This window comes from Protopterus annectens, chromosome 2.part0 (assembly GCF_019279795.1).
Source record: "Protopterus annectens isolate FY-2018-M chromosome 2.part0, PAN1.0, whole genome shotgun sequence".
NCBI lineage: Eukaryota > Metazoa > Chordata > Ceratodontiformes > Protopteridae > Protopterus > Protopterus annectens.
In genome coordinates, this window is record NC_056728.1 from 199,202,053 (window position 1) to 199,215,865 (window position 13,813).

General features: G+C 38.1%; 1 protein-coding gene across 4 annotated transcripts in view; it reads right to left on the reverse strand.

Annotated features, from left to right (window-relative positions):
* The window catches only part of BIN1 (bridging integrator 1), a 2,421,789-nt gene that overhangs the window by 1,223,997 nt on the left and 1,183,979 nt on the right, over nt 1-13,813 (reverse strand). For all 4 annotated transcript variants that reach the window (XM_044060666.1, XM_044060667.1, XM_044060664.1 and 1 more), the window contains exon 6: nt 2,371-2,478. In XM_044060666.1, the coding sequence (XP_043916601.1) occupies nt 2,371-2,478 (108 nt within the window). The remainder of the gene's footprint in view (nt 1-2,370; nt 2,479-13,813) is intronic.

Consider the following 13,813-nt stretch of genomic DNA (forward strand, 5'->3'; position numbering starts at 1 on the left):
ATTGTCAGTACCTTGGATATCATGTGTCCACTGTTGTTATCGTCAGTACATTGGTTATCATACATCTACTGTTGTTATTGTCAGTACCTTGGTTTTCATACATCTACTGTTATCGTCAATATCTTGGTTATCATACATCTATTGCTGTTATTGTCAGTACCTTGGTTATCATACATCTACTGTTATTAATGTCAGTACCTTGGTAATCATACATCTACTGTTGTTATCGTCAGTACCTTGGCTATCACTCATCTACTGTTGTTATTGTCAGTACCTTGGATATCATGTGTCCACTGTTGTTATTATCAGTACCTTGGTTATCATACATCTACTGTTGTTATCGTCAGTACCTTGGTTATCATACATCTACTGCTGTTATTGTCAGTACCTTGGCTATCACTCATCTACTGTTATTATCATCAGTAACTTGGTTTTCATACATCTACTGTTGTTACCATCAGTACCTTGGTTATCATACATCTACTGCTGTTATTGTCAGTACCTTGGTTATCACACATCTACTGTTATTATTGTCAGTACCTTGGTAATCATACATCTACTGTTGTTATCGTCAGTACCTTGGCTATCACTCATCTACTGTTGTTATTGTCAGTACCTTAGATATCATGTGTCCACTGTTGTTATCGTCAGTACCTTGGTTATCATACATCTACTGTTGTTATTGTCAGTACCTTGGTTATCACTCATCTACTGTTGTTATTGTCAGTACCTTGGTTATCATATGCCTACTGTTGTTATTGTCAGTACCTTGGCTTTCACTCATCTACTGTTATTATCATCAGTAACTTGGTTTTCATACATCTACTGTTGCTATTGTCAGTACCTTGGTTATCATACATCTACTGTTGTTATCATCAGTACCTTGGTTATCACTCATCTACTGTTGTTATTGTCAGTACCTTGGTTATCATATGCCTACTGTTGCTATTGTCAGTACTTTGGCTATCACTCATCTACTGTTATTATCATCAGTAACTTGGTTTTCATACATCTACTGTTGTTACCATCAGTACCTTGGTTATCATACATCTACTGCTGTTATTGTAAGTACCTTGGTTATCACACATCTACTGTTATTGTTGTCAGTACCTTGATTTTCATACATCTACTGTTGTTATTGTCAGTACCTTGGATATCATTTGTCCACTGTTGTTATCGTCAGTACCTTGGTTATCATACATCTACTGTTGTTATTGTCAGTACCTTGGTTTTCATACATCTACTGTTGTTATCGTCAGTACCTTGGTTATCATACATCTACTGCTGTTATTGTCAGTACCTTGGTTATCATACATCTACTGTTATTATTATAAGTACCTTGGTTATCATACATCTACCGTTGTTATCGTCATTACCTTAGCTATCACTCATCTACTGTTGTTATCGTCAGTACCATGGTTATCACACATCTACTGTTGTTATTGTCAGTACCTTGGTTATCATACATCTACTGTTATCGTCAGTACTTTGGTTATCATACATCTACTGTTGTTATCATCAGTACCTTGGTTATCATACATCTACTGTTGTTACTGTCAGTACCTTGGCCATCACTCATCTACTGTTGCTATTGTCAGTACCTTGGCTATCACTCATCCACTGTTATCATCAACATCTTGGCTATCACTTGTCTTCTGTAGTTATCTTCAGTCCTTTGGCTACCACACGTCTGTTATTGTTATTAACACAGTACCTTGGCTGTCACATGTCTACTGTCATTCTTGTCAGTACCTTGGCTAACACGCAACTACTGTTATCATCAGTAGACTGGCTTTCACATCTTACCTTGTCTAACACACATAAGTTCACAGGTAAGTACTAGGCTAGCTGCCCCTGTGGGTCAATTTAAGCCTAGCCAATTTTCCTTTTTGGGCTCAAATTAACCTATCCCATTGGATAGAGATTAGCCTTACCCTTTCCATGCTCGATAACTATGCATTACTCCTACTGAGAATAACTCTAATCATACAATAGATGATCTGAGGGGACACATGTAAGGGATTAAGAATTTTGGAGATGCCTCTGCCTGTTCCAGAGCAGAAGTATCCTCTGAGAGATATACCTGTCCCTCCAAACCATTTTGTTGATGTTACAAAGGAGGCATAGAGCCCTAGAATGAGTACTTCTGATGCCATCTGACTTGCTGATTGGCACATCTACTGTCATTACTGCCAGTATCTTAGCTATCACACATTTAGGTATTATCAGTACCTTGGCTATCACAAATCTACTGTCGTTATCATCTGTACCTTGGCTATCGCACATCTGCTGTTGTTATTGTCAGTACATTGACTAGCACACATCTACTATTACAGTCAGTCACACATTTACTGTTATTATTATCAGTACCTTTGCTATTTTAGTTTCATCCTTCTTCTTGGCATGCTGCAAGTATTCAAAATGATGTCTTGCACTATCATAGTCTACAAGTTTTCTTCCCCGTTTTGCTATGCGTGACTGTAAGAAAATAATGAAAACAGGAATAAGGTCAAAGGATAATTTAAATGTTACAGTTCATCTGGATTAATTCCTTTTGACACATCTCAGTTAACCTTCACATAACATTTGACATTGCTTTAATCATAATTACTACGCAAGTGTGGTTAAACATTGACTGCTTTATATTTTCTGATAAAAGAGACAATATACACAATAGAGGCATTTCTTCTTATAATGCTTTTGACAATCCAGAAAAAGTGCCATTGTACAGATTTTTTCATGTAGGCCTTTTCCATTTCTATCTATTTCATTTAGAGACTTGCACGGTATTTTAATTTAACCAATCTGACATTACAGTTAGTGTTACTGACAGTTTAAGTAAAACACTGGGTTCTTAAGGCTATCTTTATCTTCAAAATGTACTCGCTCGAAGCACTCCTTAAAATGGAAAACATCAACATTTGTGCTGTAACAGAGACCTGGTTCAAGGCAGCAGAAAGCACCTCTGCACTACCAGGCTATAACTCATTCCACACCTTTCGGCCCCAGAACTTGGACCGAAGCTCGAAAAGCAGTGGTGTTTCCATATTCATAATTGATGCGCACACCTCCAAACTGGTAGCACAACATAACGCATCTCAGATACTTCAGGTGCAGCTAACATTGGGTAAGACAGTGATTCAGGTCATAGCCTGCTATAGGTCCCCAACCATGTCCCAAGACTCACACTCCACATTCTTAAGCACCCTGGAGAATATTAGAGTCCAACCTAACACACTCATAATGGGTGAATTCAACCACTCCTCCATTAACTGGGAAAACTACCCATGTACCAATACACTTGCCCAACGTTTCCTGGAATTCATTAATTTCAATGCCCTTGACCTGCTCGTTCTTACTCCCACTAGAGGTAGCAACATCCTTGGCCTGGTCATTACTAACACTGGCAACCACTGGTCTACACCAATAGTAAATTCTTCCCTGGTTAGATCCGACCACAAACTAATCACTTTGGAAATCCACATCCCGCCCACCCCACCTTACCTGCAAAGGTAACCACCATGAAAAACGTCTCCAAAGCTAACTTTGGGCTCCTAAAAACAGAGGTGGCTAACTTCATGGCACTCATGCAAATGAAGAATAGTTGAGGACTGCCGAATCATACACCAACTCACTGTACGAACACGTACACAAATGCATGGATCTCGCCATACCCAATAGAACCAAGACGCTCTCCTCCAAAAAAAGGAAGCCAATCTGGCAGTCCCCTGCCATAAACAAATTCTACAACAGGAGGAGGAAACTGATGCGGAACAAGGTAAAGTCCCAAGACTGGAAAAACTCCCTTATCTGCCTCAACAAAAAGTTGAGATCTCTCATCAAATCCTCTAAAGCTAGCTATGAAAACAGAATTGCAGCAGATAGTAAAGACAACCACAAGGCCTTCTATAGTTATGTAAAGAATCTCTACGGCAATACCCAGATTTGCTCTGAGCTACCACACAATGGTACCTCCTATACCGAGCTAACAGATATTGCCAATATATTGGTCGACAGGTTCAGTGCCAGCCTTACCCCACTCCCCACCAAAGGACTAATCACAATATCAGAAGATTGCCAGGCACCCAGTATTACTGCTGCACAGTTTAAAACAGCACTGTCCAAGGTATATTTTATATATATATATATATATATATATATATATATATATATATATATATATATGGTATATTTTAATATTTCTTTGCCTGCAAAATGCAATAACTGGAGCTAGGCACTTTGTGTATACCCTGGGCACAGTAGATAAGCCAAAGGGCAGCACAGATAACTGATAGTGTGCGTAGCCTGCTTTGAAGCGAAGGTATCTTCTGCAAGATTCCCTGATTGGGGTGTGCAGGTATGCTTCTTTTAAATCTAGTGTTGCCAACCAGGTGTCTTTGCCTAGCAGAGGAAGTAACTGGTGAAGAGTCAGCATCTTGAATTTTGGAATCTCCAAAAAGGTGTTTAGAGTAGACAGGTCCAGGATAGGACTCTATGAATTGTCTTTTCTGGGAACCAGGAAAAGTCTTGAGTAGAAACCTTGTCCCTTTTCCTCTTCTGGTACCAGTTGAAAAGCCCCCATGCTTAAGAGAGAAAGTACTTGTTTTTGGGCTTCTGCACACTGGTTTGGGGGTAGGTCTGGCCACCCGTTTGGTGTTGGCAATGTGTAGAAGTGAAATTTGTATCCCTGGGACACTATATTTAAAATGAACAAACAACAAACTGCAAAGAAGGCAACTAAAACAAAAACTTGGTTGAGAAAAACCACTTTATAAATAGCAAAGCTTTCGTGTAAAACCCTTCCTCAATACTAATACATAAAATACAAAATCACATCATTTAAATACAGGTCAATAATCACATGACCAGCAGCCCAACAGTCATGTGACAAAAATATTACAACACACATACACAAAAAGATGTGTATAAAAAATACAATATAAAAAAATACAATGTATATAAAAAATTCAAAGTTTAGTGTGCTGTAGTCTAACCAACACAGGTTTAAGACTAACCATGTTATTTAAGCCTGGGGGATGATCAGAAGCGAGCCTAAGTATCCACTCATACTCCTTAAGCTCCAAAAGATTATTACTGTCCCCACCCCTAAGCGTAGGGTAAATGGCATCAATAACTCTAAAAACAAATTTATGTTCACTACCACAAATAACCATATGCTTATACAATGCATTTTTGTCACATGCCCTCCTAATTACTGACATGTTCAGTAATACGCTCTTTAAGCTTACGAGTGGTCTTACCTACATAAAAGGAGGAACACAGAACACAGGTTGCCAAATAGACCACAAAAGATGAACTACAAGTGGCAGATAACTTAAAACTATAGATTTTACTACTAACAGGACGCTTAAATACATTACTATTCTTACTAATAATGTCAGAACAACACACAATTTAAACACTTATATGTGCCAGAATTAACAGAGACAGATGAAGGCAAAGATCTACTAAAATCTTTAAAACATAAAGTGTTCTTTAAAGTCTTCATGTTCCTATATGCAAAAAAGGGTCTATCCCCTAAAATACCCTTAACCTCAACTGATGGCATGAGAATGACCCAGTTTTTTTGAATAATCTGTTTAACATAACGTGTCTTAGCATTATATGAAGTAACATACCTAACTGCTGGATTTTGATGTCTATTAGTGGTCAAACTACATTTACCTTCTATAAAGATAGGTTTCAAAGTTGTCTTCCTATCGGTCATAACCTTAGCCTTCAGGGTCGATAATAAGTGCGAATCATATCCACTACATAAAAAATCTTCAGTCATCTCATCAAGCTGCAAAGTGAAAAGACCATCATTGGTATTTAATCTACTCACTCTACTAAACTGAGATGTCACAATGCCTTTAAAGACATGTGGGGCGTGCATACTATTATAATGAATATATCTACCAGAATATACATCCTTCCTATACACGCTAGTATGGATAGCACCTTCAATTAATTGCAGCTTAACATCCAAAAATACAATTGTATTATCAGAAACTTCCATTTTGAACTTCAAAAAATTCGTAGTTAAATTCAAATAATTAATAAAATCATTAAGTTCATTCAAACTGCCCTTCCACATCATAAAACAATCATCAACGAAATGTTGGTAAAAACATACATTACTAACAAAAGGATTCTTGTCACTATAGATATTAACTTTCTCCCATTGATAAAGAACTAGATTAGCGTAGGTGTTAGCTACGGAAGTACCCATAGCTATACCAGTGAGCTGAAGATATAACAGCTCATTAAACAAAAAAATATTGTTTTTCAAAACCACATCTAAAAGACAACAAATATTCTCAACATGTTTAACGTTAGGGGATGGTTGTGAAATCAAGAACTCCCTAATTGATTTGACACCAAAATCACTTGGAATAACAGTAAATAAGGATGCAATATCAAGTGTTACAAAGTAATATTCTCCCTGTTTTAAATTACCATTCAAATTATAATACCACAAGCGTAATTTACAAAGCAAATCTGAGGTATCACGCAAAACAGTAGGACATTGAAATAAAAATGGTTGCAGCTGTTTTTGTAAATACACAGAAATCGGCTCTGTAATCCAGCCACCACCCGACGCAATTGGTCTCATTGGCGGGTCCAACATAGACTTATGAATTTTAGGGAGACCATAAAGATGTGGGATAACAGGACAGGGCACAGTAAAAAGTAAGCCGCAAATAATTAAAGGTACTTCAAATCTTTCTGGATTCAATTTGCATGATGCTCATTATTCTCTTCTATGCAAAGGGCTTAATTTTATACCTACTGTTAGCGATGATTTGGTAACTGCGCTTACAGATCTTAAGCAGTTTACCAGGAATGTTAACTTGAAACTTTTATTTGGTGATTCTGGATCCTTTGAAAGTCAATGTAAACGACGTAGTACCTTTACACCCATCAGTTTACCTGTTTTGACAGCTTTTCATAATGTATGTGAATTAGAACTCAGGCAATTATACTCTGGTACTTTGAAAATAAGGTCTTTTAATTTGACCTTTCAGGAATACAAGGCGCTGAAGAGTTTGCAAATGAACAATGACATAGTTATTAAACAAGCGGATAAGGGTGGTGTAGTGGTCCATATGGACCGTGATAAGTATATGTCTTCGGTTTCCGTTTGCTTGATGATGCTAATGCTTTTAAATGCATTACAAGCTTGGACGTTAAAAAATGTATTAGTTATGTTAATATGGTTATTTATGATTTACAGTTAAATGGTGACATTAGTCTTGATTTGTTTCATTATTTTACTGTGCCCTGTCCTGTTATCCCACATCTTTATGGTCTCCCTAAAATTCATAAGTCTATGTTGGACCCGCCAATAAGACCAATTGTGTCGGGTGGTGGCTGGATTACCGAGCCGATTTCTGTGTATTTGCAAAAACAGCTGCAACCATTTTTATTTCAATGTCCTACTGTTTTGCGTGATACCTCAGATTTGCTTTGTAAATTACGCTTGTGGTATTATAATTTGAATGGTAATTTAAAACGGGGAGAATATTACTTTGTAACACTTGATATTGCATCCTTATTTACTGTTATTCCAAATGATTTTGGTGTCGAATCAATTAGGGAGTTCTTGATTTCACAACCATCCCCTAACGTTAAACATGTTGAGAATATGTGTTGTCTTTTAGATGTGGTTTTGAAAAACAATATTTTTTTGTTTAATGTGCTGTTATATCTTCAGCTCACTGGTATAGCTATGGGTACTTCCGTAGCTAACACCTACGCTAATCTAGTTCTTTATCAATGGGAGAAAGTTAATATCTATAGTGACAAGAATCCTTTTGTTAGTAATGTATGTTTTTACCAACGTTTCGTTGATGATTGTTTTATGATGTGGAAGGGCAGTTTGAATGAACTTAATGAGTTTATTAATTATTTGAATTTAACTACAAATTTTTTGAAGTTCAAAATGGAAGTTTCTGATTATACAATTGTATTTTTGGATGTTAAGTTGCAATTAATTGAAGGTGCTATCCATACTAGCGTATATAGGAAGGATGTATATTCTGGTAGATATATTCATTATAATAGTATGCACGCCCCACATGTCTTTAAAGGCATTGTGACATCTCAGTTTAGTAGTGTGAGTAGATTAAATACCAATGATGGTCTTTTCACTTTGCAGCTTGATGAGATGACTGAAGATTTTTTATGTAGTGGATATGATTCGCACTTATTATCGACCCTGAAGGCTAAGGTTATGACCGATAGGAAGACAACTTTGAAACCTATCTTTATAGAAGTTAAATGTAGTTTGACCACTAATAGACATCAAAATCCAACAGTTAGGTATGTTACTTCATATAATGCTAAGACACGTTATGTTAAACAGATTATTCAAAAAAACTGGGTCATTCTCATGCCATCAGTTGAGGTTAAGGGTATCTTAGGGGATAGACCCATTTTTGCATATAGGAACATGAAGACTTTAAAGAACACTTTATGTTTTAAAGATTTTAGTAGATCTTTGCCTTCATATGTCTCTGTTAATTCTGGCACATATAAGTGTTTAAATTGTGTGTTGTTCTGACATTATTAGTAAGAATAGTAATGTATTTAAGCATCCTGTTAGTAGTAAAATCTATAGTTTTAAGTTATCTGCCACTTGTAGTTCATCTTTTGTGGTCTATTTGGCAACCTGTGTTCTGTGTTCCTCCTTTTATGTAGGTAAGACCACTCGTAAGCTTAAAGAGCGTATTACTGAACATGTCAGTAATTAGGAGGGCATGTGACAAAAATGCATTGTATAAGCATATGGTTATTTGTGGTAGTGAACATAAATTTGTTTTTAGAGTTATTGATGCCATTTACCCTACGCTTAGGGGTGGGGACAGTAATAATCTTTTGGAGCTTAAGGAGTATGAGTGGATACTTAGGCTTGCTTCTGATCATCCCCCAGGCTTAAATAACATGGTTAGTCTTAAACCTGTGTTGGTTAGACTACAGCACACTAAACTTTGAATTTTTTTATATACATTGTATTTTTTTATATTGTATTTTTTATACACTTTTTTTTGTGTATGTGTGTTTTAATATTTTTGTCACATGACTGTTGGGCTGCTGGTCATGTGATTATTGACCTGTATTTTAATGATGTGATTTTGTATTTTATGTATTAGTATTGAGGAAGGGTTTTACCCGAAAGCTTTGCTATTTATAAAGTGGTTTTTCTCAACCAAGTTTTTGTTTTACACTATATTTAAAACCCATTTGTCCTGGGTAATGAGCTCCCAATTCTTTGCATGAAGAGCAATCTTTCCCCCCAAAGGGGCAGTCAGTTGATAAGTGCTTGGAAATTTTAAAAGGAAGTCATTGAGACAGTTTACCATAGGGGGAGTCTTATTACTCCCAGATTTCGAAGTGGAGGCCCCCCACTGCTTAGTCCTGTGTGTCCCCTGGGACTGGAACTTGGGGTTCCTGCTGTGTCTGGGTTTGGCTTGAGAAGACCTGGAAGGGGCTGGAAAGGACCAATTTTTAGAGGGCCAGTGCCTACTAAATGTAGGAGGCTGAACTTGTAAGAAATCTTTAACAGTTTGCATAGATTTAGCTTTATCTTCCAACTTTTTAAGAACTTCCTCAGCCTTGTTGCCAAACAGGCGGTCCTGATTTAAGGGAGCATCCAACAATTTAGCTTTAACATGATCAGGTAAAGATTGCTCCTTAAGCCAAGCATGCCTTCTGAGCACAGACCCAGTAACAGCAGCCCTGTTCAAAACCACATTGTAAAGTATGTTTTCCAACCTGTTCAGCAGAATGCATTAAATCCTGTAATTCTTTATTTTCCACACAATCAAGAATCAACATAATTTTCTGTTTAAGCAATCCAATAACATGTTGCTGATACTTTAACATATGAAACTGGCAGTTTAAAGCCCTAATAGCCAAGGTCGCAGAAGTGTAAACCTTTTTACCTCATCTATCCAGCACCCTGGAGTCTCTATCAGAAGGGGTAGGATTTTTAGCAGTAGAAGCCTTAATGCCCTTGGGCCCCTGAGAAATAGTCTCTGGATCCGCAATAGGATTTTTAAACAGGAACTTGTATGACTCAAGGACCCCGTAGTATCTGTCAGGTTTTCTGGGAGCAGGAGGCAAGGAATCAGGGGCCAAACTAGAGTCCGAAAAAGCATCGTCAACAATGTCTAGTACAGGAGGGATAGCTAAAGGCCTATGCTGAGGCAGAAGTAAGAAATCCCTGAGCTTCTTTTTTGAATCAGTAAAATCCTGGCTTTCCCAGTGGAAATGCTCCCTTACAGTATGTAAGATTTCACCAAAAGAGAAATCCTCAGGAGGGGAAGCAGAGGGAATAGAGTCCTCTGCATCAGAATCCTCATAAGTAGATAAAGGCAAATGCAGATCATCAGAAGAATCAGAAAAAACAGAATCCTGGTCAGAAGATTCATAAACAACTTCAGTCCTAGGTCTCTTAGAAGGGGGGTGTGGCTACCCCTGATTAGAGTTATTAGATCTTCAGCTATTCTTTTCATTTTTTTTTTAGGCATACAGGCCTGAGCATGTGGCCTGGGCGTCGTTTTTTAAGCATGGTTCGAGACTTAGGCCTAAGTGAAGAAGGAGGCATTGGTTTAATATGCAAGTCCATAGGCCTGAATACACCCTCAAAAGTCGGTGCCTGCACAGCGGCTCTGGACCCATCCAAGGTAGAGACATCCGAGGATTCTATAGTTGAAGCATCTCGCGGCGTACCGGACTCCGAATGGGTCTCAGTAGAGGCCTGCGAATCAGAAGTAGCGGGTATCAGGGGCTGCGAAAGCACCTCACTGAGTACCAGCGAACTGGCGACTGGCTTAGGAGAAGAGTCGTCGGCAGTTTTGGACCTCGGTGGCCTGTCTCTGTCTTTATCTTTGTGTTTTTTTCAGAATCCCGGTAATCAAATAGGTTCATAGGTTGGTACTAGGTTATCAGCCCTAGGGCCTGTACAAGCCTAGCCATAACAATTCTCTGGCTATTTCTTCCCACACTATTTACTTCTTTGGAATGGCTAACTGACGACATTTCTGGACAATTAAACCGAGAACCGAAATATTTAGAGGCGAAAATACACCGACGATGGATAGTGCACTGATTAAATAAAGCACAAAACTGACTATAAGGTACGTCATGGTCAGGGCCTAGGCAAGGATGGTGAGGATGCAACGAGTAGAGGTGACGAAGGTGGATGAGTTTAAATACTTGGGATCAATAGTTCAGAGTAATGGTGAGTGTGGAAGAGAGGTGAAGAAGAGAGTACAGGCAGGATGAAGTGGGTGGAGAAGAGTGTCAGGAGTGATTTGTGACAGATGAGTACCAGTAAGAGTGAAAGGGAAGGTCTACAAGAGGGTGGTGAGACCAGCTATGTTACATGGGTTGGAGACACTGGCATTGACAAAAAGGCAGGAGTATGAGCTGGATGTGGCAGAGGTAAAGATGTTAAGATTTGCACTGGGTGTGACGAGGGTGGACAGGATTAGGAATAAGTATATTAGAGGGTCAGCCCAGGTTGGAAGGTTTGGAGACAAAGCCAGAGAAGCAAGATTATGTTGGTTTGGACATGTGCTGAGGAGAGATGCTGAGAATATTGGGAAAAAGATGCTAAGGATGAAGCTACCAGGTAACAGGAAAAGAGGAAGGCCTAAGATAAGGTTTATGGATGTGGTGAGAGAGGACATGCAGGTGGTTGGTGTGACAGAGCAAGATGCAGAGGACAGGAAGAAATGGAAACAGGTGATCCGCTGTGGTGACCCCCAACGGGAACAGCTGAAAGAAAATGATGATGAGGTATTTGCTTTCCACAAGTAATGCAATTATTAACTTTTACTGACATCGGTAAGGAGCAGGAAAAAGTTTCCCCAACAGGGTACTTAGCTTTAGTTGAAGACTTTGGTTCTGAAACTCAAAAACAAAAATTTCAGGAGTCTGCCAACCGGCACTTGCAAACTGCTTCTGCTTCAGGCACCGCACAGCAAGAAAGACTGATGCAATGGCGTTGGCTGCATGTTTTATACCCCTGATGACCTGACGTCATGGAAGAAGGGACAGCAACTGACGCAGGACCCAAGACTTTGTTAATCAGGCCGACTGAGTGCTAGCTGCAAGCAGATAACCCAAATGTAATGACTGCAACAGTGAAACACGAAGAACATCCAAAGGTGAAGGTGTAGCCAAATACATCTCGAGACTGGTTAAACAGTATGATTATTTTGAGCTACTCCAGATCCAACTAACTATAGGTAAAGCACCCTACCACATGAAAGGCTTTGTCTTGAAAGACAAGATTTCATCAGATCATGATCTGATGAAGTCTTGTCTTTCAAGACGAAAGCGCTCATTTTGTTAAAGAATAAATTATTTGGCTACCACCTGTGGCGTTGGACTTCTCTTTGTGATATTTTTAAGTCCATACAATTAATTTACCACTATTCTAGTTTTTATTGTTACTATTATGCAAAAAGCCCAGAATTTCCAGACACAAGATACATAAAGATTAAGAGAGAAATTAGAGGAAAGAAAAATACTTCCACAAGAATAACTGTCAGAAGCCTGAAATAAAAAAAAAATGTGTTCATCAACACAACAGATCTGTGAAAAACATTATACAGACCAAGAAATTTTGATCTGTTTGGAAAAAGAAGCATCTGAGGAAGTGCGGAAATATAAACAACAAAACAGAGAGTTTTGAAAAATATAAAAAATAAATAAGGACATAGGAAAGAAAGAGAGATTTGATATGGTGTAATATTTAAGCAAAGTCGAAAGCCAAATTAATCAATACAAAAAAGGCAGCCCCAAAAGGTAAAGGCATCCAGATAAGGAAAATTTCATAATAAAAAAAATAATATCACAAACAGGAAATGTAGAAAAGAAGATTAGTAAAGTAGAAGTTAAAAAACAGAAGCTGAAGTTACGGAATACCTGCAAAGTGAAGGTTTTGGTGTAGAAGCTCTAACACAAGTTATATAACAGCAAGACGGAACGAGTACACAAAGTAAGAAGAAACAGGATGATCAGGACACATGTGAAGAAGAAATATGGACGTGGGGAAGAAAAAGAGATTTAATACTGTGTAATATTTATTCAAAGGAGAAAGCAAAATTAATCAATACAAAAAAGAGCAGCAGCAAAGATATTTGAACAGAAACACAGGCAAAGGAATTAGGCCATGGAAAGTTTTACAATACAAAAAATAATAAGACAAACAGAAAACACAGAAAAGAAGTATAGTAATGGAGAAGTTAAAGAAATAAAAAACTGAGGTTATGGAGTACCTGCCAAGTGAAAGACTCAGTGTAGAAAATCTAACTCAGAAAGCATCACAGCAGGACAGAGCAATAGACATCCAAATTACGGAGGATCAGTGGAACGGGAAGCAACTGGGCAGTTGCCATATGAAGATATTTTGCAGCCTTCCACAGGAAACCAGTATAAACCTTCACTTGAAGCTGGACAGCAAAGGAAGGAACAGGAAACGGTGGCAACTATGATGCAGCCAATGTTGAGGAGTGATAGGCCAGTGAGTTTCCATATGACAGAGCAATGGATGCCACAGGAAGATAATACATAAGTCTCTACAGTATGCCTGCAGGAAATGCAGAACAAAAAATGTGCTCTCAGTTTAGAAGGAAATGAGCTAAGAGAAGAGCTGTTTGATTTTATAGAGATAGACATATTAAGATCAATGAAAGAAATACACTGCAGAAGGTCAATGCAACTCAAAAAGTCAGAAGTCTGATAAAACAAATGAAAGCAGTAATTAGGACAGTCCATACAGATCCATGTGGCATAA